The following is a 27,871-nucleotide window of genomic DNA, read 5'->3' as shown; positions in this document are numbered from 1 at the left end:
AGGAAATTTGAGGTTTCCGTGCAATTTGAATATTGCGTAATTCAACAGTTTACCCATTTTTTCGATGTAGTTTCCCCAATCAGGGAAAGAAATGGTTATTGCAACATTGGATTTTTTTAAGCATGCCACCTTATGAGACAATTTTTGGATTTATTTAATTATCATACCTGGAAACACATGCTTCCCTCCTTTTCCTTTTCTTTTTCTTTTATTCCTTTTCCCTGTTTTCCATCTTGTTTTAATTTTTTCTTTGATTTTTATAGATCAGAAAAGGCTTCTGCTTTCTTTAAAAAATAAAATAAACTACTTGAAAAGAAAAAAATCAAGAACTAGAAGGAAGAGTATAACAAAAAAGAAGGAGGGGTCACAGGTGAACGAGATGTGGTCAACATACACAAAGGAGAACAAAAAGTAAGGTTTAAAGTAACTGGGCCGGGCGTGGTGGCTCATGTCTGTAATCCCAGCACTTTGGTGATTTGATTTGGGCAAATCACCTGAGGTCAGGAGTTCGAGACCAGCCTGGCCAACATGGTGAAACCCTGTCTCTACTAAAAATACAAACATCAGACAGGACTGGTGGTGGGCGCCTGTAATCCCAGCTACTCTGGAGGCTCAGGCATGAGAATCACTTGAACCTAGGAAGTAGAGTTTACAGTGAGCTGAGATCACACCACTGTACTCCAGCCTGGGCGATATAGCGAGACTTCATCTCTAAATAAATAAACAAATAATGATAATTTTAAAAATAACTGGAAATGTGAACTAGAAGGTGGGACAGTCTCAGAAGGTACATTGGGAATCTTGAGTCTGACATAGGGTATGTGGCATCCTAAGTTATGGGCTGCATATAGTAGTTATAACATGAACAAGTAACTTCCGGTCAGTGGCTCACTTGCTAATCAATCTTGTGGTTTAGTTACATTCTATTGCTGAGACTCTGAAAGTCATATTTATAATACCTATTTTTCAATGTTGTCATGGGATGAAGAGAAATTATATATGTAAAGAAGGCTGAGTCCCAGACATGAGATACTGACTACCAGTATGTGTTCATACTTTTAGTTGTGATTCATCTGTTTCAATAGTTGTATGATACTTCATTGTGTTAATATGCCACAATTTATTTATCCACTTATATGGCAAAGGATATTCTGGGGAATATCCTAGGGATTTCAGTTTTCTTGATAATATAATGAATATTCATGTATATCTCTTTGATGCACATCTGCAGAGTTTTCACTAAAACAAATAACTGGGATTGGAATTGTTGGGTACTAGGCTGTAAGCCTATTTCCTAGACAATGTCAGATTAACTTCCAAGTGGTTGCACATATTGACACTTCCACGACAAGTATATAGGCTTTCCCTTTGTTGCACATATTTGTCAATAATTGGTGTTACTAGACTAAAATACTTGCAAATTTCATAGGTAAAAATTGTGTTTCTTGGGGTTTCATTTTGCATTTTCCTAATTACCAATGAGATTGATCATATTTCCATATATCTAGGGACCATTGTGTTTCCATTTTTTGAGAAATGTTCATTTAGAGAATTTTTTCAAAAATTTCTATAGCGTTGTTTTATTTTGTTTATTGATTTGCGGGAATCTTTGATATATTTTGGAATCCAATTATTTTTCCTTTTTCAGTCATGTGCAATGAAAATAAATTGTCCTAGTTTTGGCTTGTGTTTTTACTGATGTCCTTTGCTATATAGGATGTCTTATTCTAATGTGTGGTTTTATTTTTTAGGATTTGCATATTGCATAAGTGTGTGTGCCTTGTTTAAGAAATTCTCTCCTTCCCAGAAAACATAAAGACGATCTCTAGACTATCTTTCAAATTTTAAGGTTTTGTTTTCACTTTTAGGTTTTTTAATCCCTTGGCATTTATTTTCTGTGCACGGGATGAGATAGTGATCAATGTAATATTTTTTTAGCATGCACAACAAATGGCAACATCACTGTTTAATGAATAATCCACCATTGCCACACCACTCTGTTTGGCCACCTGTGCCATGTATCAATCCTTCATATAAGGGTGGGTCTGATTCTGAGATCTCTATTCTGTGTCCTTCATATATTTATGTTCCACTTCCATGTTGTCTTACTTAGAGCCTATTTATAATAAATGCTGATATCTGATAGGTAGTGCAGTTACTTTTGTCATGCTCTTCTTCTGGATTGAGTATTAGCTCTTTGCTTTTCTATGTAAATATTAAAATAGCTTAAGAAGTTATTGCTGCTGTATGTGTTGTTAAACAACATGCTTCAAAACAATATGCTCTATGCAATAAATACATACAATTGTATCCATTAAGAAATAAATAAAATTTAACTATTAAAAAAGAAGTAACAAATACACATACACATTTACGTGCAATTTTTCATGGAACTGCATCGAATGTATACAAGGATTTAGGGGAAAATTTTTAGTTTGTGATATTTAGTCCTCCAATCGCCAAACAGGAAATGTTTATTTACTTAGTTTTCGACTTACTTTTTTGTTGTTGTTGTTGTTGTCCTTGGAATTCTCATTAATTGGTTTTATGTGGGATCAGTAATGTATTTCCAGATTTGGTTATTGGTATTAATCTGGAATTTGATCATTTTTTAGTGGAGTGCTAACACATATTTTAGTATATCTAGTCGAGTATCCTACCAGGAGTAGAAGATTTATATAGAGGATTTTCACATGTAGTTCTTTATAGAAATACGTATGATGTCTTTGAGTTTATTTTCTCTGCCAGCATGTATATGTATGCTTACAAAAAATACTTACCTATTTACTTTGTAGGTGGAAAAATGCTAATCACTGAAAGAAAACATTTTTGGTCAGGAAGAATTGCACAAAGTAGGTCTGAAGCAAATTTGATTGACATGGAAGCTGGAAAACTCTCAAAAAGTTGCAATATTACAGGTATGGGAATTTATAACTGTTGTGATTTGTCCATGTAAGTACATGAAATTCATCACCAATAATGGTTGAAGGTCTACCTCTGAAAATGCTGGAAGATGAAAAGAATTATAAAATCTTGTTTTTATCATAGAAATAGTTAAAAAGATGTGCAAAATAAAATAGCACAGCCAACAGATTATGATAAATATTATAAAAAGGAAAAATGTTGTTAATAAATGAGTGTTATATGCAATAACTATAATGAATTTGGGGGTAAAAAGGCTCTCTGAAGATTGATTGACCTAGGAAATCTTCATGGAGCATCAAAAAATTAACCTGATCCTCAGAGGAAAAGTAAGTTTTAAGAGAGTTAGGGGTAATTGTATTACAGAAAAGTGTGAATGTAAGAGAAATGCCACCTTTATTTTTCAAAATCCATCTTCTAATTTTTAGCATATAACACTTAAAAACATTTCAATTAAGATAATGTTTCTATGTATATTAAACAAAAGAAATTCTGACAGTTTGCTTGAATTATTTTTTCAGTAGAACTTCTGAAAATTTGGTTGGCTCTTCTGTCTGTCTCTAAAAGCAGCACTAGCTTCACAAAGTCTACGGTCTTTATAATTATTTACTAAGAAATGACCAAGTATGAGTTGCTCTACACAAACAAAAAATGGCTTCAATGTTGTGAGATATCTAGAAATTCTTATAATAGAAATGTAAATATTTTAATGTTACAAATTCTTAAGACACTTACTTTCCAAAGTAATAATGCTTCAATTTCTAGTGGTAAAATTATTATTTGCCATTGCAGGCTTGAGTGCAATGAATTTATTTGATCAATAAAACCAATGGTGGTCTCAATTTTCAATGTTCATTTTATGAATTCCTTTTCCTGAAAAATGTTAATGTTATTAACATTTTTCAATACAAAATTATAGAATTATCTAATAAATTAATGACTTTCTAATTTAGCATATTGTTTTAAACATTATTTTAAATATTAACAGATGTATTTGATATTTTCTACATATTCAATATTATCTGAAAAGGAAAATATTAAATTAATATTCTGAATATAATGAAACCAACAATTCAATGCTTAGAAAAATATGGATAATTGAATAACTGATTTATTCTATTTGACCAGAAATTTGCTTTTGTAAACATGATACATAAAATAATAAAGCATAAGCACATGCTAGTCTGAGTCATTTTTAAGAAAATGTGTTAAATATATTATTATGTCATATTAAATATTTATTTGTTTAGTTTATAAATCATGATGTCTTAAAATAACATTACGTATGTTCAAAAAATAACCTGGTAGAAAAAAATATTCTTCTCTCATTACATATAAATTTGCGCAAATTTAACATTGACTTTGTGTTAGCTAGTAGACTAGAGATCAGAAAGAAAAATGAAAAGTAAGTCCTGAATTTTTAAGCTATGGGAAAAATTAATCTTGATTGTAACTCACAATGCCACCTTATCTTTGTTTTGCTTTGTCTTTCCTTAAATAACAAGAATGCCAGGACCCAGACTTGCTTCACAATTGGCCGGATGCTTTCACCCTTCGTGGTAATAATGCTTCCAAAGTTGCAAATCCATTCTGGCATCAACTGTCTGCTTCTAACCCATTTTTGGATGACATAACTCAACTAAGAAATAACAGGAAGAGAAATAATATTTCCATCTTAAAGGAAGATCCTTTTCTTTTCTTTAGAGAAATAGAAAATGGAAATTCTTTTGATTCCTCCAGTGATGAACTTGATGTGCATCAGTTACTTAGGCAGACTTCCTCAAGAAATTCTGGAAGATCTAAAAGTGTTTCAGAACTTCTGGACATTTTAGACGACACAGCACATGCCCATCAGAGTATACATAACTCTGACCAGATCCTACTACACGACTTAGAGTGGCTTAAAAATGATCGGGAGGCTTATAAAATGGCTTGGTTAAGTCAACGCCAGCTGGCCCGCTCCTGCCTTGATTTGAATACAATTAGTCAGAGCCCTGGATGGGCCCAGACACAACTTGCGGAGGTCACCATAGCTTGCAAAGTAAACCATCAAGGAGGGTCAGTACAATTACCTGAATCAGACATCACTGTTCATGTGCCCCAAGGTCATGTGGCTGTGGGAGAATTCCAAGAGGTGTCTCTAAGGGCTTTCCTTGATCCGCCACACGTGCTTAACCATGATCTTTCGTGCACTGTGAGCCCGTTGTTGGAAATCATGTTAGGCAACCTCAATACAATGGAAGCCCTTTTGCTGGAGATGAAAATTGGGGCTGAAGTAAGAAAGGATCCTTTCAGCCAAGTCATGACAGAAATGGTGTGTTTACACAGCTTGGGTAAAGAAGGCCCTTTTAAAGTTTTAAGCAACTGCTACATTTATAAAGACACCATCCAAGTCAAGCTAATCGACTTGAGTCAGGTAATGTATCTAGTGGTTGCTGCACAAGCTAAAGCTCTTCAGTCACCAGCTGCCACCATTTGGGATTATATCCACAAAACCACCTCAATTGGAATTTATGGACCCAAATATATCCATCCCAGTTTTACTGTTGTTTTAACAGTTTGTGGACACAATTATATGCCAGGACAGCTTACAATTTCTGATATTAAGAAGGGTGGAAAAAACGTATCTCCAGTTGTGTTTCAGCTCTGGGGGAAGCAGTCATTTTTACTTGACAAGCCACAAGATTTAAGTATTTCTATTTTTTCCTGTGATCCTGATTTTGAAGTAAAGACAGAAGGAGAAAGGAAAGAAATTAAACAAAAGCAGTTGGAAGCAGGTGAAGTAGTTCATCAACAATTTTTATTTTCTTTAGTTGAGCACCGAGAGATGCACTTGTTTGATTTTTGTGTTCAAGTGGAGCCTCCCAATGGTGAACCAGTTGCACAGTTCTCTATCACTACTCCTGATCCAACCCCAAACCTAAAAAGACTCTCGAATCTGCCAGGCTATTTGCAGAAGAAGGAGGAAATCAAGTCTGCTCCTTTATCACCAAAAATTCTTGTTAAATATCCTACATTTCAAGATAAAACATTGAACTTTACCAACTATGGGGTAACCCTGAAGGCAGTGCTAAGACAAAGCAAGATTGATTACTTCCTTGAATATTTCAAAGGGGACACAATAGCTCTCCTCGGGGAAGGTAAGGTAAAAGCTATTGGTCAGTCCAAAGTGAAAGAATGGTATGTAGGAGTCCTCAGAGGTAAGATTGGACTTGTACACTGCAAAAATGTCAAGGTGATTTCAAAGGAGCAAGTAATGTTTATGTCAGATAGTGTCTTTACAACCAGAAATCTTCTTGAACAAATTGTCCTGCCTTTAAAAAAATTGACTTATATCTACTCAGTTGTATTAACCTTGGTGTCAGAAAAAGTTTATGATTGGAAAGTTTTAGCTGATGTCCTGGGTTACTCACATCTGTCCCTGGAAGATTTTGATCAAATTCAAGCAGACAAAGAATCAGAAAAAGTTTCTTATGTTATAAAGAAGTTAAAGGAAGATTGCCACACAGAGAGAAATACAAGGAAGTTTCTGTATGAACTTATTGTGGTGAGTATTGCTTGATCATGGTAATGAATTGCCATCGAGAATTGTATTAACTTGACAATATTTATAACCAAACGTGAGAGGAGAAATGTTTAAAAATTCAACAGTCTTAAATACATTAAAGACACTTTATAGCAAATATAGTTTTTCCTACATGATCATAAAACTGGTTTCTTAAACTTGACATTCAACTGTGATTTCCCCCAAAACCAGGATCATCTTTTAAAAGAAAATAAGAAGTTCTGTTTGTGCTGGGCTTAACAGTTCAGATACAACTTCTCTTCCTGTCTCAAATATTTAGACAACTCTTAAGATACCAGAGAGGCTCCATAACATGAAAGCAAACTAAAGAGAACTAACTTGGCCATTGTTAGAGATCTACTTTTCAGTGTGTGTGGGATTTTTTTCTTTCTTTCTTTTTTTTTTTTTTTTTTTTTTTTTTTTGAGACAAAGTCTGGGTCTGTTGCCCAGGCTGGAGTGCAGTGGCATGATCACAGCTCACTGCAGTTTCAACCTCCAGGGCTCAGCTGCCCAAGTAACTCAGACTGCAGGCATGTGCCGCCATGTCTGGGTTTTTTTTTTTTTTTTTTTTTTAAGGGATGAGTGTCTCACTATGTTTCCCAAGATGCTCTTGAACTCCTGGCCTCAAGCAGTCTTCCCACCTTGGCCTCCCAAAGTGCTGAAATTACAGCCATGAGCCACCACACCTGGCTGTTTCTTTTTTTTAATGTATTACCAGTATCCTTTAGCAATTTAATATTCTTATGTATACAATGCATTACAGCCTAAACAATGATATTAGTAATTCTCATCTTAATCCTCATGTTTTAATAGGACTCTCAGGGCCAAATTCTTTAGTGTAGTATTCAACCCAGTGGAAGGCTCAGTGGAGAATTACAAAGTACTTTTTACCTTTAAAGTAGAAATTCAATATTTTATAAAAATAAAAAAAATCAAGATCATATTTCTAAAAATGGTTAAAACATGAGTGTAAAAATAAAAATGATTGTTAATGCTTCTCTAGTGCTTATTTAGCCATTAACAAATCTATGGGGTAAGTATAGCTAGTATCTTCATCTTATAGGTCGAAGAAACCAAGTCTTAGAAAGTTAGACAATTTGCCCAAGTCCTACAGTTGCCTATTCCTATAGATGGGATTTGAATATTTTTTGGTTTCAAAATCATGCGTAAAGCCACTATGCCTTCACGAAACAAAGTAATGTGTGTGTGTATAAAAATGTTTGTATAAGTACTGTGTATGTGTAGGTATTTGTATTAAATATTATAATTGTGAAAGGCTGGTGCTCTGTAGAAGGTAAATAAAATTATATAGGCAGGTTCATGCAAAGGAGCAAAGTTTTAATCAAGATGCAAAAGAAGTAGAAAATATTTGGAGAACAAATTTAATCTGTGGCATTAACAATGATTCATATAATAAATAAATATATATAACTATCTCTCTTTCAATATTTTTGATGATTCTACAGTGATACTTAGAGAAGTTGAAATTCAAAAGCTCCAATATGCAGTTGCTAAGTTGATAGATTTTTTATGGTGTGCTGCATTCTTACCTACCCTGGGACATTCAGAACTATTGGAGACTGAATGTTAGAAGCTGCTCTACCTGGTGGAAGCTGCGTGTGCATTTTGTAATAGCTCATTAACTCTCGTAGCTCATATTTAACATTCACCTGCAAAGGTTTGAATTGGAAAATTAATTTCTTTTGTTTTTTTAGTGGCCTAAAAATGTTGTAATGGCCAAAGGTCATTAATGATGGTCTGAAAGTTCAAGCCTGATCATACCTGTATTTTTTGGGGTATGATAATTATCAGAGCGCCTCAAGTGGCTAATTAGAAAATCTAGTAGAGAGTCCATTCAAGCGAGGAGTTTCCAAGCTTTAGTGGAGGTTTCAGGATTTCTGTATGAAGAGGCTCAGGCCTGGTTCTCTGACTGGCAGGTGATGGAGCATGGGGTATAGAGTTGTCTCTTGAAACTTTATTTGCATAGTAAATATAAATTTTTCTAGGATTGTATATTGATTTGGGGTGGCAGGGAGCGACCCGATATGCTGAAAAAGATTGTGGGATCCAAACCCTTCAGTCATCTCTTGACATTGAGACTGGCTGTCCTTATACACTTGACACTCTCTAAAGCACTTCAGCATCCAATTTGATTTTCACAATGATTATGGAAGTTCAGACAAAGTGGAATTAACACTACATTGATTTTAAAAATCATTAAATAGAGATACTGTGTGATGCATGTAAAGTCTTATACTATGTGGAGCTGGATTTTAAACTCAGGTTCTATGACTCCAAGTACAGATCTTTTCCCTAAAACAAGAAACTGGAATATAAAGTAGTAACCCCACTCCACAGTTGACTAAAAGCACCCTCAGGGGCCCGCTAGCTCAGTATTGTTTCTCACTGAGGTTATAACTCTTCAGTATAAATGTATGGATCCATTTATGTATCAAAACCGTGGGTAGTCCTTCTAATTGCATACTTTCAGGGGAATGAACATGCTATCAACTTTCATAGTTGCTTTACTTGCTTATTCATTTTAACTTATTGTTTCACATTGGTAAATAAAGCTCCAAAGTGCCATTAAATAATGAGGGGCTACCAAACATGTTTACAGTAGTTCCCCTTATCCACAGTTTCACTTTCTGTGGTTTGGGTTACCTACCATCAACCATGATTGACAAATAGGTGAGTAGAGTACAGTAAGGTATTTTGACAGAGAGAGGCCACATTCACATAACATTTATTAGAATATATTGTTATGATCGTTATATTTTATTACTAATTATTGTTGTTAATCTCTTACTGTGCCTAATTTATAAATTAAACTTTTCCATAGGTGTGTATGTATAGGAAAAAACACAGTGTGTATAAAATTTGGTACTATCTGCAGTTTCAGGCATCCACTGGACAGCCTTGAAATGTGACTCCTTTGGATTCTTGGATCTCCTTGGATTCCCCTCCTAAAGGGGAACTACTCTATTTGCTCATTTGAACAAAGAAGTATAGATAGATGTAATCCCATATTTTAAAAATGGTACTCAAGGCAAAACACAAACTTGTAGACTTGTTTGAAACATGCATGGTTAGGTAAGAGCCTGATGGTTTTCTATTTTGCATTGTAGAAGACTAGGTGTTTTGTCTTTAATACCTTGTACTTTATGTTTAATACCATTATATTGGTGATGAGGGAGAGTATTTTTAATAAATTTATATATATATTTTAAACTTATAAACATCAATAGCTTTGTTCAAAGTTGAAGGAGTGTCTCTTTTTTTTAAACAGAGCAGGCATGATTCTGGGATGTTTTAAGTCATATTTTGGTGAAAATAGAATAATATTTACCATCACCAGTTCACATACACTTTAAAGAAATTCTTGTAGCCAATCCTCTCCTAGAACGAGGCTTTATTTCTTGTGAGTAAATAACTAATCCTAGAGTGATAAATTAGAGACTGCCGGAACTTCAGAGTACCATTGGAAGTGTGTAATTTAACTTCCTTTTTTCACAATTAAAGATACAAAGACACATATTAGTTAAGTGGTTTATCCAAGGTCCTATAATTAGCCACTGAATTAGTTCTAAATCTCCCCTAACTCTGGCTTAGTTATGTCTACTGTAGTTTGCTTATAGAATTTGCTTAAATGTGAATCAACTTCTTGAGCTTCAGAAAACTCGATTATACGTGTAGTGAAAAAAAAGGACTCCCATTTGTAGAATATGTAATAAAAATTCCAATTTATAGAGAGAAAAGCCCAAGTTAGTTGCTTTTAATTGTGACATGTAATTGTTGCTGCAGGCTCTTCTGAAAATGGATTGCCAAGCGTTAGTCGCACGTCTCATCCAAGAAGCTGCTGTTCTGACTTCAGCTGTCAAGCTTGGAAAAGGCTGGAGGGAACTAGCTGAAAAGTTAGTACGACTCACAAAGCAACAAATGGAGGCATATGAAATTCCTCATCGAGGAAACACTGGAGATGTTGCTGTTGAGGTAAGACTTCTGTTTGTGTAATTCAATAGTGAAAAGTTGCAGACCAAGTAACACTAATGTAATCAAACCCATACCACATTCACGGATTCACTGGGGGAATGTCCAAGATGATCCACTAACTGAATCACTGCACTAGTAACTCATCAGTACTATCTGAAATAAACACACACACTCTTAAAAGGCATTGAGAGCCTTTAAAATATTGATGTTTCTTCTTTTGGATTTCATATTCTCATGGCCTTTGATCAATGAATTAATTGATCAAATTGGGCCAGTAAGTGGGGATGGCTATAAGAACTTGAGTCATAAAACAGGTAAATTTTGAAGGTGGGAGACAGGATCAAGTCAGGACAATAGAGGAAGACATAATGATATGTACTTATCGGCCTCAGGCATAAACTTAGTCACTTGCGATAACTAATGCTCAGGGACAAGAAGTATTAAGAAAGTGGATGTAGAGCCACTGGTGATGAGAGATTGATAACTAAGAGCTTCATTATCTCCTTCACAATGTTGCCTACAGTAACTACAGGCATCAGTTGCAGAATGTTAGCACTTAGTACAAAGTAAATATTTACCATGAAAATATTGTTTTTATCAAAACAAATGTATGCTGTTAGGCACAAGTTAAACACATATTTTTCTCCAGATTACCATAAAGAACTGGGAGTCAATTTTTATTGAATTAAATAAATAAAAATATTCCAGTGAAGGGCACATGTAAAATATTCTGAATCTTTCTCTCAAATGAACAAGCATTTTGAAGATATTTATGTTTAAGGAAATCTTCTCTCTATTAGAGATGACTTGGTGATGGCAGAAGCTGTATTCTTCACTTTGTTTTTGGCGTAGATCTGGGTATTAATTTTTGGAGAAAATTTTCTTACTTCGATGCAACCATTCCAGTTGGGTGAACAGGGCAAAGCCACCTTTGCATGAAAAGTAGAGTCAAATCAAGTCAGCTGAATTCCAGCAGCTGCAGTGGAAGTGTCAGCAGGCTGGTTTCTGAGTTCCTGCAGCCTGGCTCTCCAGCTAGGACTTCTCCAAAATAAGACTCTTTAGCCAGGAGCAACCAGGGACTGAGGATGTCTTTCCCCTCAGAGACTACATTTATCTCCATAAACTTAGAAGGGCATTACAGCCTATAAATAAGCATAATATAGCATTTGGTGCAGTACACAAAATGGACTCAAGTGTTTACAGAATGAGATGAAAGATAGGAAGCCTTTAAGAAGGAAAAACAAATATTATGAGGGATACGCTCTTCTGATTCGGACATTTCAGTTAACTGATGAGAAAGTTGTCTAATTGAAAGCAGGACCTTTTTTTCTTAATAAGGTTCTGTTTTGAAAGAGTTTTGTTGAGAGTTATTTATCAGAGTTATTTATTCTGTCAGCCTCCTTAAGCATCTGGCTTCTCTCTAATTGTGGTTGTTTATAGTTTGTCTTCCCCTAAATCTTGATGGAGGCCAGCAAACCACCCACTTTTCCATTATTTACTTTTGCACAGCCCAAATCATAAATGACTAAGTCTTTGCCTGAGGCTGATAAACACTCAGAAGCAGAAAGGAAAGCCCCTAGGTGTCTTTCTATGATAGTTCAACTTATTGTGATTAATAGTAATAGTCATCACTCAGATTCATGTTATTAAATACTTAGAAAAATCCACAGTATATTGGCCTGAGGTCATTCCAAATAATATACAGAAATCTTACCTACGAGGTCACTTAACTAATGGGTAAATATATGCTAATTTCCAACCTCCTAAAAAATAGCTGTATAATTTTTCTCTTTGGGAGGAGATTCCTAAATATGATCAATTTACAATTCAAGTAGTTGATTTCAAAGCACACTGGTATTAGTTCTGGGTAGGGGGTGCAGAGGGAGGGAAGTGCACTGGGGCAGGGAGATAATTAGGTCTAGCGGTTGCTGGGCCGCTTTTTTTCCTGTATGTCATTTCCTCAGAGGGCACACACTCCAAAAACTGCCTTCTATGTGTGCCAATGCCTGCAGTTGGGCTGTTCCGCTTACTTTCTCTCCTTTAACTTCTTTCTCTTCCCTTTGTTCTATTTTTATTGTATCTTAGGGAGAGTTATCTGGCACTGACTCCGTGACAGGCACTGTTCTGGAAATATTACAAAAATTAATTAATGTAATCCTTTCAATAAAAACTCATGGGGCAGACACTAATATCTAAGATATAGAGAGGATAAGTAACTTGCTTAAACACACACAGCTAGAAAGTCCTGGAACCATGTTTAGAGCACAGACATTTGACTTCAGAGTCCATGACTTTAACCATTACACTCTGTCCATCACTGTTTAATATGGTGACTATGTTGCAGAGTCAGAAGGTGCGGCCAGGGTTAAGCAACTTGTTTCATTTTTTATTTGTCCTCTTTTCAGGCCATGTCAAGTAGCCATGATACTATCAAAAATTGCCTCAAAATTAAATCTTTACCAAGCCTCAAGCTGGTTAAAAAATGAAGTATATTAATAATAAATTTGTGAGATTTTCTGAACACCTTAAGCATTTCTTAATTTTTTGTACGGTGAAGAAAAAGCCTCTCTTTGGAAACTTTTGAGAATGTCACTTTTGAAATTAACCATCTCCTCAAGTTAAATTTTAAGAAATGTTACTCGACTTTTCTAATGACATGGTAATTACTACATAAAAGCAAAGCTGTAAAGCTTGGAATCTGATAATAAGCAAAGTATGGTTTTCAGAGTATTTCTTTCAGAAAAAATGCACTTACGCTATACAAAGATGTCACTATTGCCAAGGTTCTTCCGTGAAAGTTACTGAAAATTTATTGGAGTTTTCTGAATATATTTAGAGTTTTAATTTTTTAAAAAAGGAATCAATAGAATATTAGAAAAATAGCTCACTTTTTAAATGTTGAATTTTACAAGGGGACATGCTGGGGATTCAGAGATAAGAAATTCACTGGCCTAAATTGGGTGCTCTTCACTTAGCCTTCTAGGGACGGTTACCACAAATGACACAGTACTTTTTCTATGGCTCCCTCATTGGCCCCCTTGCTTAACAATATAGATTATGCCATTTTTATCTTGTTTAATAAGGACACATATTCACCAAGGACACTAAAGTTTCACTTCCTTTCTTTTTTTTTTTTTTTTTCTCCTTTGAGACAGTGTCTGGCTCTGTCACCCAGGCTGGAGTGCAATGGCACAATCTCAGCTCTCTGTAACCTCCACCTCCCAGGTTCAAGAGATTCTCCTGCCTCAGCCTCCCAAGTAGCTGGGATTACAGGCGCATGCCACCATACCTGCCTGATTTTTGTATTTTTAGTAGAGATGGGTGTTTCACCATGTTGGCCAGGCTGGTCTCGAACTCCTGACCTCAGGTGATCCACTCACCTCGGCCTCCCAAAGTGCTGGCATTACAGGTGTGAGCCACCACTCTGGCCTCACTTCCTTTCTTCAATTACCTTTGCCCACTGGGTTCTACCTCAGCCACAGGCACCAATAGTCCTGTTGATAATAGTTTCTTATCTGACCTGCCAGAATGGGCCACTCTCCCAATGGAAGCCAGCGAAGTCAATGTTCCTAATGGTAATTTTTTTTCGTCTCGGAAATTACTCACCTGTAGAGATTCATAATTGGGAAGATGTATTTTAAGTCTATTTGTAGTCACCATTTAATCAATGCAGATCTAATACTCCTTTGTATCTTCTATTCACAACCTGTTCCTCATTTTCTGACTGGCCGCTGGAGAGTTCAAAGTACTTTGTTCCAAGTCTAGATTAAAGATAAGAAAGTTGTTGATTTTCAAGAAGTTTTAGTCATTTTCTATAAGTGAATGAATTCCACATGGAATTCTTTCCACTTATTTAGTATCTTATATCTGTGTCCTAGCCTTCAGTATTTAATTCATCCATATACTTAACGCTTATTCTGGGTCTATCAGTTCTGGACATTGGTTTAGGAGCCGTAAAAAACACACAATATGATTATTTTTTCCTTAAAAACCAGGTTTTACTTTGGCCTGGGAATTGGGATAAACTGTTAATATTTGAATTGTTATAATATTTCTTAAAAGTATAGGACTAGATGACAATGGTAATAGTTGTAACTTACCAAATGTTCATTGTCAGCTAGTCATTATGAGCATTTTCTTTACAGTATCTCTATTATTTCAATATACTTTGTAAGGAAAACATTATAGCCATCTGCTCTTTACATATATACAAACTGAAGGTGAATGTATTTGTGTAATTTATCCAGTTACATGGCTATTAAGTGCAAGTACTTAGATCTGAATTCACGTTGTCTTATATGAAGTCCTAACCACTGTATTATACTAATGATAAGCCCTTTCAAATTTAACTTACTTAAAAAATATCAGAGTGGTGAGGAGTAATTAGGAGACATGCTAGCTTTGAAGGATGGGTGGCCTTTGAGTAATTGGAGAGGAATAGAAGTAGACTTCAGTGCTTCTAAATATCAGTGAGCTCTAGGGACCACTGAGAAGATGTGGCCTGGAGGGGAGAGTTCACCTTAATAATTACTGGGTGATGTGGTCAGGTACATATGTTGGTATCAATGGAGGGGAGTCTTCAGCGACTACCAGAGCATAGAGGTTAAGATTCTTGGCTGGACTTCTGTTCCACCTCTACCATCTATCAGCCCTCAAGCCTTGGGCAAATTACTTTACTTTTCTGGGAATCTATTTTGTGTGTCTGTGAAGTAAGGAGAATAATACTATCTTACTGGATGTTTAGAAGATCAAATGAGATAATAAATGTGTAATATTTGGGACAATGTTTTGCATATTGTAATCACTAAATACATATTATTTATTATTTTAATGAAGAGGAAGAGGAAAAGGTGAATTTGACAACGATATAACTTTGAGTAATTTTTGGAAAATAGAATAAAATACACTGTTTTTTTTAGTAATGTGACTGAGAGTGCCTATAGGAGCAATGTAAGGAAAAAGTTAGCAGTTATTTCAAGGTTTCTCATCTGAGAAACTGGCAGAATAGCAATGCATGGAAAAAAATGAGATAAAGTCTTGGCTGATCAGCTTATTTCTTATGGGCTTAACAACATTTAATTTTCCTTGGAAATTATCTCTCGCAAAAGTTAAAAGAAATGTCCTTGGGCTATATGGTTTTCTGGCTTACATGGCAACTTCTGGATTCTGCTTACAGGGATGTTGAATTATCAAGGTCTGTATCAGGGCCTGGTTCAGTTCTAGCCTTGGTACTTAATTCTTTTGTTTGCTGTTCTTTTGAAATGAGAAATATATTTATAATTTCTTAGAGAAGGGAAAAGTATTATATGGAAATTCACATACCAGTTTTAAAATGTATAGAATGATATCTCACATCTCCATTGTTTGAACTAGAGATTTGGCACAGTGATGTTATTTAGATTACCACTGTCTACTTTGTACAATTTAGATTACCATGTCTACTTTGTACAATTCTATACTTGTTACAAACTTTAATTTGAAAAAGATACTCCATTTTGGGAGGAATGAGGCAGGAAAGAAAACAAAGATAGCACAGTGAAATTTCTGGGGTAACACATTGTATTCCTATGATCTTTGACTTAATTCTATATTATACATTGAAAATCAAATAGAAATAACATGCATATTAAGTTAAACATTATTAAGAAAATTTAAAATGGATTTAAAGACACTATTTAATTTTGACTTTAGGTTTTCTTTTTCAAGCTTTAGTACTAGGGAACATAAACAATAAGGAATTTCAGAAAACCAAAATCCAGCTATGTATAAGACCAAAATCAGCATTTGTTAGAACTGCTTAATAATGAAATAAAGTTGTGGCAATACTTTAGTAAAATGGCCCTAGATTTATAGCAAGGTTACCTGGGTTCTTTTCCTGGATAGTTGACTGTGATTTTGTTACTTAACTTTAAACTCAACTATAATTAGCATTAATTGAGCACTTGGTGTGTGCCAAAAACATTTACATTCATTCCTTTGTATACTTAGCAATTCTTTTATAGCATTGGGTACACCTTTTTTCTCATTTGCCAGAAGGGGAAAGCAAGGGCCTAAAGAAAGTTGATAGCTTACCTAAGATCCTGGAGCTACTAAACCAAGAGTCTAGATTTAAACCAAGATGTGTGCCTCTAAATCCAGAGCTCTTGACACTGTATTTTTTCATGTGTTTTAATGTTTACATTGAAAAATTAAATTGAAGAAGCCCAGTTTCTTTAAACATTGGTGTCAGTTGTCTCCATGAATATATGTTTTTGGCAGGGGCATGGGTGGCAGTGACGATGAGGAGGCAATGAGGAATCCTCCCAACTAGGAGTTGGTAAGATGGCTTAACCAGCAGGTTTTCCTATAATGTTAGACTATTTAAGCAGATGCACTAGCAAGGAATAGGTCCTCTGTCTTCCTCTGGCTCATGCTTAACCCCTGAAGTTCCAAGTGGTTATTCTCACCCAAATTTAGCTGGTTGTCCTCAAATAGACTTTTTCAATGGAATCTTGTGTCAAGTTTTAACCAAGCAGCATCTCCCTCGTGAGGACATAGGGGCCCCCAGATATGTTAGCCTCTCTTCTCTTCTGAAGACAACAGCAATCTTACCTTCAACAATATTTATGTACTTACTAATTATAGGTAATGTTAAATGTTAAATGTTAAAGCTTACCTGAATATTGTAAATGATGTCCTGAGGATAGAACACATGAAATAATCATTAAGAAGGCAACCTTGCCTTAATACTTCTTCAGCTAATGGTACTGAAAATGAAATGTTGTTCCTGTAAGTTTATAGGAGAAGTAAGTGGATTACTAATCCTTTAATGTGACAAAATGTAATTATCCAAAAGTAGTTAAAACCAATTGCATTCTTTATGCTATTCGTATTTTATAAGCCAAAAAAAGACATACAGTGCTATGCTCAAATCTGAATTTCTTCTACTCATGTGGCATTTCATTTTCTAGTGCATTTTCTAATGAGTCTTATTGGCTTCTGGGAATGAGCACTCTAAATTTGGGAAACTATATATTTTTTGCCTTTATTCCTATTTCATTTCTTTTGGCATCCCACTTATTACTTTTTATTGCTCCATGACTTTTTATTTTGTCCTGTAACACTGAAAAGATAACCTAAGACACACTTCTTCCACACAAAAGCTTGAACTTTGGAAAACTGCTCAACTTTGTATGTTAAATACTTACTCATGCTGCTGCCCTTTTTTATAAAAAGAAAAGCACATAGATGAAAATGAACAACTATGTGCTTTTATCAGCCTCACGCTTCCTATTCAAGAATGAAACTGCAACATCATGAAGTTACCATTAAAAATCTAAGAATAGAGGCATAAGAATGCAGCCTATGTATTAAATATTTGTGATAGAAATGAGAAGGCTGAGATAATTTTTGTGGTTAAGAATAATTTAACAACTAAAAAACAAGCCCTCCTGAGAGGGCTTTCCTTTAGATTTTTCAAAACACAAGTGCAGAGTTTCTGCATATCTTTTCTAATCATAACATTGAGCAAGAGAGGAAGAACTATTTTTAAACCACAGAATAGATACAAGACAACATAAATCTGGAAGAGATCTTGGCTGTCTGCAAGTCCTTTCTAGCCTTCGGAGGATTAAATGTTAGTCAGTCCGGAAAGAAAATTATTTATTCTACGCATTTTATTCCTTCAAACATTTCCAGAAAAGATGACTTCGTTTTCTTTGTAATTTATTACAAAATTTAGAATTTTTTGTGACCTTACCGGGTAGATATTTTAGGGCAAATTTCATAGAGTTTATTGTTAATTAATGTACACAAATTACCTCTTATGTCTCTGCCTTGGATAAAATGTATTTACTGTTTAAGAAAACCAGAATGAAATGAGATAAAAATTGCAGAAAAAATAAAAGTACCTTTAGAACTTGTGTCCAAATGTTCATATATCTATTCCACAAAGGACAATTAAACAACTGATTAGCCTATTTACTGTATTGAAGAGACCTGGACGATTAATCAGGTTTTTTTAAGGCAAAGCTCAAATAGAGATTTACTTTTTTTTTTTTTTTTTTTTTTTTTGAGATCCAGGCTGGAGTGCAGTGGCATGATCTTGCCTCACTGCAACCTCTGCCACCTGGGTTCAAGCGATTCTCCTGCCTCCCGAGCAGCTGGGACTACAGGCGCGTGCCACCACGCCTCACTAATTTTTGTATTTTTAATAGATACAGGGCTTCACCATAATGGCCAGGCTGGTCTCGAACTCCTGACCTCATGATCCACCCACCTCAGCCTCCCAAAGAAGTGCTGGGATTACCTGCGTGAGCCACCACCCCCAGCCTAGAGATTTACTTATTAAGGGAAAACATGGTTCCCCCAATTTAATATTTATTATCAGTGTATTAAGTACATAACTCTTGACAAATGCTTTTGTTCTCATTCCTTCTCGATTTCTCATGATACTTGCCCCTCTAATTTTGTGCCCTAACTCCATAATGATTTTAACATCCTTTTGTATTTATGTTTCTGCCAAAGGAAGTTAACCTTTCTTCTTGGGTGCTTTATATATGCTACCTCTTTAAGCCTCATTAACCTTAAGTTCTCCGTATGGCAAAGCTAAGATTCAAATCCAAATCCCCTTGCCATCATAGAATATTACTTTAAAAATTTTTTTTCTTTTTAAAATACCTCTATTTTCTACTGCTGCTTGTTCTGGTAGGATATTACTTTTTAAATTTGTTTTTCTTTTAAAAATACCTCCATTTTCTACTGCTGCTTGTTCTGGTTCTGTCTCTCTTCCTTTGACACTCAAATTTCAGATGTGACCCATTTGTTTGGTGTCTTCCATTTCTTTGATACCTGTTTGTACCTGTCGTATGCCCCCGACTATTCTCTTGAAACTGCCTTCTCCAAGTTACCAAAGTCCTGCTAATTTCCAAAATCCTGGATTTGCCAAGTTTTTCTTTATATTCCCACATTGTTGATGTTACAGGTAGCAGTGGAGGTAACAGAAAAGGGAAGTCCTCAGTGTTACACTGGCATATGTTTAACAACCAACCCTGCAGAGGGAAAAAATCTAAACTTATAGCTTTTGTTAATGTTCTTAGTGTAAATATTCCGATCGTACATCATTTTAACCTACCATTGTGGTGTCACTGGAGTTGTGGAACATGGAGTTGGGAGGATATCCAGGGAGCTTGTGTGAGCTGGCTCCAGCAAGCCAATGCATGTCCTTTTTGGGATGTTATTATACTTCTTGGCTTTTGCAAGATGAAGCATGTGATTCACTTTCTTTCCCTTTGACTCCAGCTTCTCCCCATCCTTTTATTGCTTCTATTTCTCTCTTGTAGCCACTAATAATTGACTTAGTTGAGAATTAAATTTTGTATCCCTTTTTTCTCTTCCTTGGCGTTTTCTTCTACTCTCATGTGTTTTGCCATCCCTGTAGCACAAGTGATGCTAAACCCTTGTCTGTCCTCTCAAGGTCATCTCCTCATTCCAACTGTAATTTTTTATCAGATACCCTCCCTTTTGCTTGATATTCAGTAGGGCTGAAAATAGGCTCTTTAGCTTGCCCTTGCCAAAAAAATAAGTATCTTCTTCTCTATCCTATTAAGAAGTATAAATGCAAACTATATGCCAGATACTTCATGAGGTATTTTGAACACAAAATTTGGGAATGATTATCCATATTTTATAGATTAAAAAAATTCCAAGCTGAAATAGCTTGATTAGTTTATCAAATTAACCTATCCAATAGGCAACAGAACTCAGATATAGACACAGGACTCTGACACCCAAACCTATCTTTCCATCATAGCATCAGTGAATACAACAATCATTTTTTCTCACACTGATTTAAAATATGCAAGTAATTTTTGAGTTTTTCTGTTATTATCACATCCTATTTAATCCCTTGTGCCAGTGTTTGTGCAAGTGTCTATCTCCTTCCTTCCTACGCTATAAGCTTCTAAAAGCAAGAGTCATGCAATATTCATCATTTTATTTCTTACTGTAACAAAATTTATTGTAGTGGAAGATACTCAATAAACCTTGATTTGATAAGCGAAATAGTTAATGAACAATGATAATGTTGAATATTTTCATTGTATTTATGCTATAAAAGTGTTTCTGTATCATCTTTGTTGAGAGCTACCAATGATTTTGTATACAGAAGATGAATTTTTGCACCAAAGGAATATTCATGTTTAATTTGCTGCAATGAGGAAGAACAATGGAATACAGAGTATGCTCATATTTTAGTGTAAATCATAAAGTTTACCAACGCCCTATTGTTTTCAGCCCAGTGCTCTTTTACCCATTTCTAGCCAGATTACAGTTTACACTCCAGGGAATCTCAAATCGGTTTAGGGCAATATTCCCCCTTGCATTTCAGACAAATTCAGGGGACTCTTGGGAAGTCTTTACACCTTCAAAAATCTTAATTAGGGCCTAGGACTCAGTATTATACCCAAATTTCTCTGATTTGCAAGAGCTATCGACACTACTCTGTTGTTAGTACAAATTGCCAAATGTAGGGCTGGGCGTGGTGGCTCATGCCTGTAATCCCAGCACTTGGCGAGTCCGAGGCGGGCGGATCATGAGGTCAGGAGATCAAGACCATCCTGGCCAAGGTGGTGAAACCCTGTCTCTACTAAAAATACAAAAAAATTAGCTGGGCATGGTGGCGCGTGCCTGTAATTCCAGCTACTCGCGAGGCTGAGGCAGGAGAATTGCTTGAACCAGGGAGTGGGAGGTTGCAGTGAGCTGAAATCACACCACTGCACTCCAGCCTGGGCGACAGAGCGAGACTCCATCTCCAAAACAAAACAAAGCAAAGCAACAACAACAACAACAAATTGCCAAATGTGAGGACGTTATGTGGTGCTCTGCATAAGTGCATGAGTAGATGTGTCATCGGACCTTTCCTCAATCTGTAGTTTCTATTTTTTGCATCACCTGTGGTATTTCCTGCCCTCAACAGCATGGAGAAGCTGCTTCTTGATTGAGTGTGCCTAAGGGCTCCTCTCTACATAGCAATTCACAGTCCTGCAGCAAGATAGGCCATAGATACAGAGCTTTTCTTCCCATGAAAGTAGGTGGGGCCATATTGGCTGCTTTTGACTATAAAAGTATTTGAATCTGTAGTGTAGTGGACAACCCCAAAATTACCCATTTATAATTCTTGAGACGTCTGTTTCCTGCGATGCTTTACACTAATCTGCTATGCCATCCCCTTTTTACAGAAATGTTTTAAGTTGCTGTTTATCATAAAATATCTTCAAATACATCATTTATCAGACACAATCACTAGCAGACTTAGAACAGTCTTAGAAGCCTTTAGCTATAAACCCCATTATTTTAAAAAATACGTGACGATTTGAACCAGTTCGTTGAGCATCAGGGACTTTTAAGTGAATAGAAGGTAGTATCCACGTCTCAGAGATTTTACAGACAGAATATACCCACTACAGAATAATCTATTTGTTTAGTGATTCTTTGCAACTGAGCAGTGACAACCAAGATTGAGTCTGACAAAAAAGGTTCCATTACTATGTCTCAACTGATATTCCATTGTTGAGAAACTAGTGGCAATTGTACTTTGAGAAGTTTGATTTCAATGTAAATCTTCAGAAATATAGATGAGCAGATGCCTCATTCACATTCTATCAGACATAGAAGATAAAATTATTAATCCAGTTGGTGAGGGTAAAACTTATGTACAAAAATCTGAGATGATTTTTGTTGCTGCACCATATGCCGATATGGCATAACTTTGATAATTGTCTTTTATTCTCTACCTTGCAAAATTAAGCTTTGTCAAGAGAGATGATGAAATGGCTGTTCATGGCTTCCCAGGAATGCCAGTTTGGACAAATAACATTAAATTGTCCTTAGAGCCTTTTATGTGGATTGAATCAAATACATAATGGAACTCCCTATTTAGGTCTTTAATTCTTTTAACTTTAAAATTAGACTATATGAGGATATTGGAGGATGGTGAAAATTATATGCCAAGGCTTTAGTTCACGTGATATTACTGAACTGTGATAGAGGTTCTGCTTTAAAAGGGCAGTTCTGCATGATATTTAGCTCGGAGTCTATGTTCCTACATTTTGCAAGTGATAGAATCACAACCAAATTAGTTCAGTGAACCCCCAAAATAAGCAAATAATAAAGTTTATATTTCAAATATTCCAATTACAAGTGCAGAGTTCATTTTGTTGTTTCCCTAGAGAAAATTCATTTTAAGGTGCTGTGTGTGTGACGTGTGTGTGTGTGCGCGTGTGTGTGTGTGTATTCTACAATTTGTCTTATTTGGTCTGCCTTTGTCTCTATTCTCCCTCTAGCCTGGTTGCCTTGGTTACCATTACATGCATGCTTGTATGTGAAGTTTCTCTTTGACGTACATTTATTTCTATGGAAACAATGACATCATTGGTATGGGTAGGTGCTTAGGAAAAGCAAAAAGCAGCAGCATTGAATATTGGTTTTTCTTTTGATTGTAAAATATATCATGAAATAAATATTTTAAATTAGAGAACTATATTTTTGCTTTCATCTTGACTTGATCAAGAAGCTAGATTTTTGCTTGTTTATAGACTTGCTCGAGTAAAATCATTTAAAATGTTAAATATACTATTTCTCTCCTGAGATATTATTTGGTGTCATAAAACTCACCACAGATAGGTATAATAATAATAATTAACTTTAGAAGTCTCTCAAATAGTAAAAAGCCTATCTCAATAACATTTGTTACCATCAAAAAATTGTGCAAGGAATTTTATATTCACATTTAGGCAACAGTAATGTATAGATGATGGATCAAGGGAAAAAAGGCCCTATTTGTAGTTATTATTTTTTAAATCTCTAGTTTTAAAAACACAGGGATATGACAGGAAGCTGATAGTTATTAAACCATATTTTCTATGACATCAAATAAGTCCATGTGTAATTGGTATTCCGTTTTATTTTAAATCTTAAGAGGCTTTTTACATCTTTTTTGTTAAAACGATTTTCCTCTCCTTTCTACTTCCACATTACTCCAATCTATTTTTTTTCTTTATAGATGATGTGGAAACCTGCCTATGATTTTCTGTATACCTGGAGTGCTCACTATGGAAATAACTACAGAGATGTGTTACAAGACCTTCAATCAGCTTTGGACAGAATGAAAAACCCTGTGACTAAACACTGGAGAGAATTAACTGGAGTTTTAATACTAGTAAATTCTTTGGAGGTTTTGAGAGTAACTGCATTCTCCACTTCTGAGGAAGTATAGAAACAAAGGGTGTGTTTTTGATGGGAGGGAAAATGAGGTAATGGTGTGTGTGTGTGTGTCTGTGTGTGTGTCTGTGTGTGTGTGTCTGTGTGTGTGTCTGTGTGTGTGTAAGAAAGAAAGAATCTCAGAAAAGCATTATATTACTTTTCTTCATGCTCAAAACCAATATTTTTTTTCTGATGAAAGCACAGCCTAACTGATAACCAAGATGGGTTTTATCCTCAAATATGTATTTTTGTGTATGTTTCAAATACAAGTATTAGGCTGCTTTGTTCTTAGAAAGGAAAGAAAAAAGAAAAGTGCCCTCTCTCTCTTTCAGTGTTATTTTAAATTTATTAAGTCAAAGCTGTTTGAATAATTACATCACACAGATATCTGGGTAAACTAGAGACTATCAACATGAACAAGGCAGTGTTCCCAGGAGGCAGCTAGAAAGAGGGGAAGCAAGCACACACCCTGTGGCCAGTCACGGCTGCCCGCTTTCCACACCTGACCTCTTCAGTTCATCAGTGGGGTTCACCAGCATCACCCCCATTTTTCATGGGGAGAAACTCAGAAGTGGAGAGAACGTCTGAGGCTACATAGCCAGTACAAAGTAGGTTTTCTGCTTGAAAAACCTGTTTCTATTTCTTTTTAAAAAATCATAATGCATAACAGAATAGTAAAAACAAAATGCATGTTAAGACTTGCAGGGAAATAGTCGCCGTTTCATTTTAAGTGAGACTTGCTACTCTTTTTCATCGTCTCTTGAAAGACTGACAGAAGGAAAATATGACTTATCAGAAATCTGTTGTCTGCATGCATGGACCTAGTGTTTTCATCAGCTCCCTTCAGCATCTTGGGACTTCTCTAATCCTGCCTAATTTGGGACTTTTTCTGCAGGATTATAATGTAAAATAGTTCTTTAGCTCTTGGAGATTTTTAATAATACGAGTTATTAAAAACCACCACCACCAGAAACTTGATTAACTTGATTACCCTGTTGAGTAGAGAGGTCTTAACCACCAAAAACACTGATATCTTTATGTTGGCATGCTCATGCAAACACGTGTGTGTGTGTGTGTGTGTGTGTGTGTACCACAGTGTTTTATAAAGCACAGCCTAATTGATTATATAGGACAAAAATTGTACAGGACCCTGGGTCAGTATAAATGCTAATGGCTGGCAAAGTTCACAAAGAGATGTATTGTGCTTACTTCTCTGTTCAATCCTCTGGTTGCCTGCCAGTGTTTATGTGTGTATTTGGACAGACATTCATTTATTGTCATTCAGTCAATAGGTAGAGTATATGTGTCTATTTTTTGGCAGGCATATAGATGCTTGGGGCTAATGGGAAAAAACCAGCATGAACTCTGACTTTAGTAGTGCTAAGTAATAGAAAATTTTAAAAAATGACACCGTTAAGTAGAAAATGGCATGCATACTAACAGTTGCAATGGAGAGGCTGTGATGCTACGAGATATAAACGTAGAGATGCCATCATGTGAAACTGGAAGTGGGGGTGGGTCAGGGAAATTTGTTCTTGGAAAGAAATAATGAACCTCAAGGAAGAGTAGGCATTGTCCTGGTGTGGTGGGGTGTAAGCGGTGATCCCACAAAGCACTGAAGCTCTTAGATGGGTGGGAGCTGAATAGGTGCAGATAGCAGGGGCGAAGGAGTGAAAGGATAAAAGATTCAAGGTTGAGATGAGGATGGAGCAAGAAGCAGCCACATTAGGGCCATTAAGGCTGCTAGAATTTAGAAAGAAAACACACAGCCTCAAAGAAATGTGGGTAAGCCAAATAAGGATTTTGTTTTGGGAACCTGAATAAAAGATGTCCATTTGGCTAAAAAGTAAAAGCAGAATCTTTTTAGGGCTTTTAATATACCCACCCTGGGATATTTGGTATGCTGGCAATGGTAATTCAAATTGGCGTTTAAGAATAATCTTGGCCGGGCGCGATGGCTCATGCCTGAAATCCCAGCACTTTGGGAGGCCAAGGCGGGCAGATCACGAGGTCAGGAGATCGAGACCATCCTGGCTAACACGGTGAAACCCCGTCTCCACTAAAAATACAAAAAATTAGCCGGGCGTGGTGGCGGGCGCCTGTAGTCCCAGCTACTCAGGAGGCTGAGGCAGGAGAATGGCGTGAACCCGGGAGGCGGAGCTTGCAGTGAGCCGAGTTCATGCCACTGCACTCCAGCCTGGGTGACAGGCTGTCTCAAAAAAAAAAAAAAGGAATAATCTGTAGGGCTTTCAGTATTTATATTTGATTATAAGGGAACACAGCCTGACCAAATAATTATGTATACACATTCAAGGACAGAATTTATTTTAAATAAAAATAAATTATGAGAGAAGGAAAAAAAAAAACACAGTTTTTACTTTCAGAACACAGTCCTTTTTTGTGGTGATTTTGCTTTCTTTAGAACATTCTTGGAATCTTATTAACATGTCAGCTAACCAGAGAATTTTGGGAAGGGATAGTGGGGATTAATAACTGGGTTTTTCCAGGCTCCAAGATCTAAGAAGACAGAGATCTTGTTAGCTGATTAGTGTAGTAAGATTAAATAAATAATTTAAGGTTTACATTGCATCATGTATTATGATTGCTATTGAGAATAATAAGAGTTTAAAAAAATGAAAAACAAGATCTCTGTAATTTAAGGATGAAACAATGGTTCTAATATTAATACACACAAATATATTTTATAATCTTGTAACAAATCCTTCCAGGGGAAATTTTTTTTTTTTTTTTTTTTTTTTTTGAGCCAGAGTCTGGCTCTGTTGCCCAGACTGGAGTGCAGTGTTTCAGTCTTGACTCACTGCAACCTCCACCTCCTGGGTTCAAAAGATCCTTCTGCCTCCGCCTCCCAAGTAGCTGGGATTACAGGCATGCACCACCGTGTCCGGGTAATTTTTGTATTTTTAGTGGAGACAAGGTTTTACCATTTTGGCCAGACTGGTCTGGAACTCCTGACCTCAGGTCATCCACCTGCCTCGGCCTCCCAGAGTGCTAGGATTACAGGCATGAGCCACTGCTCCCAGCCTTCCAGAGGAATTTTAAGCCCATGTCCAAACATTCTGTTTGTATAAATATATTCTAATTTTTAAATAAATAGTTTCTACTTTTCTGAACTTTATATTTTTTCTTGCTATAAAGGATTTTCATAATCAGAAAAGACTAAATTAGTAATCATGAATTGCCTTTAATATTTGGCAGTAAGTCAATGAAATAATAAGGCACTTATATACCATCTTTGACATCATTAAAAGCATCAAATCCCATTAATCTAAAACTTCTTTAAGCATTTTGAAAGCAGAAAATGCTTACATGGTTCTTTCGGTTCCTCAGGCTTTTTGTCTAATGATGCGTGACTTAGGATAAGATTTGAATTAAGTGCCCAGCTTGAAACATAATAATTTTTCTGTATAAGCCACAGATCCTCTACCTCCTTTGTGTTAAAGCCTTTATATGAAACAATTAAGTAGAAGCATTCAATAGTGTGTCATTAACTGTTCACACTAATAAATGGATACAGCACATTTTCATGGCCTGTAATGTAGAACATACTATATAAAGTTTTCAGTTTGGGGATGACTAGGTTTCTGGAAGGAATAGAATGCTAAATCAATGGATGGCATTGGGCTGAGAAACATTGCTGCTACTAATCAGCCTTGAATGTGTAATGTGAACATGCAAAAGAGAACATGCATACACTCAAATTTGTACAGTGCTATAACTGGAAGTTGAAGGACTTGAATTTTTATATTGTGCTACTGTTATGTTTTCTGTAATTGTTTATATCTAAGGAATTTTTGAGGTAATATAAAAAAAGAGAATAATGAACAGTGATGTCACTGGAGGGTTTTTACATTAAATTAGATGGTTTTTCTTCTTATTTGCAATAATAATCTTAATCTTTAAGAATTAATAATTATAATTTAATATTATAATTAATAATCTTTAAGAATTAATAATTATAATTAATAATTAATAATAATCTTAATCTTTAAGAATTAATAATAATTCTTAATTGCAATAATAATCGCAAGGAGGAGAAGTAAGTCCCTCCTCCTTCTGTATGAACTTTTCTCCCACATGCTGCTGTATGGTTTGGTGAGAGTGAAGTTCTAAAGAACATCAATATGATTGGTG

At 35.7% G+C, this 27,871-nt stretch overlaps 1 protein-coding gene and 1 long non-coding RNA gene across 2 annotated transcripts; one reads left to right on the top strand and one right to left on the bottom strand.

The window, feature by feature from the left end:
• Window positions 1-27,647, top strand: MACC1 (MET transcriptional regulator MACC1). Its single transcript, XM_034963775.3, has 5 exons — window positions 1-411; window positions 2,796-2,918; window positions 4,428-6,469; window positions 10,292-10,480; window positions 23,520-27,647. The coding sequence occupies exons 2-5, from the start codon at window positions 2,804-2,806 to the stop codon at window positions 23,730-23,732; spliced, it is 2,559 nt and encodes an 852-aa protein (XP_034819666.1). The 5' UTR covers window positions 1-411; window positions 2,796-2,803; the 3' UTR covers window positions 23,733-27,647.
• On the bottom strand, window positions 11,142-22,762 carry LOC130541688 (uncharacterized). Its single transcript, XR_008955772.1, has 4 exons — window positions 22,656-22,762; window positions 17,136-17,246; window positions 14,087-14,241; window positions 11,142-11,409 (listed from the first exon to the last, which is right to left on the bottom strand). It is a non-coding gene; the product is annotated as an uncharacterized LOC130541688 (long non-coding RNA).
• Window positions 27,648-27,871: the final 224 nt, after the last annotated feature.

The sequence above is a fragment of the Pan paniscus genome, chromosome 6 (genome assembly GCF_029289425.2).
Source record: "Pan paniscus chromosome 6, NHGRI_mPanPan1-v2.0_pri, whole genome shotgun sequence".
Lineage (NCBI taxonomy): Eukaryota > Metazoa > Chordata > Mammalia > Primates > Hominidae > Pan > Pan paniscus.
The sequence above is the reverse complement of the archived record's forward strand: the minus strand, read 5'-3'. Positions and strand labels throughout refer to the sequence as shown.

Coding starts and splice junctions, on each gene's coding strand:
- MACC1 (XM_034963775.3), top strand. CDS start 2,804: ATGCTAATCACTGAAAGAAAACATTTTTGGTCAGGAAGAATTGCACAA. Junction 2,919..4,427: donor AAAAAGTTGCAATATTACAG/GTATGGGAATTT, acceptor TTAAATAACAAG/AATGCCAGGACCCAGACTTG. Junction 10,481..23,519: donor CTGGAGATGTTGCTGTTGAG/GTAAGACTTCTG, acceptor TTTTCTTTATAG/ATGATGTGGAAACCTGCCTA.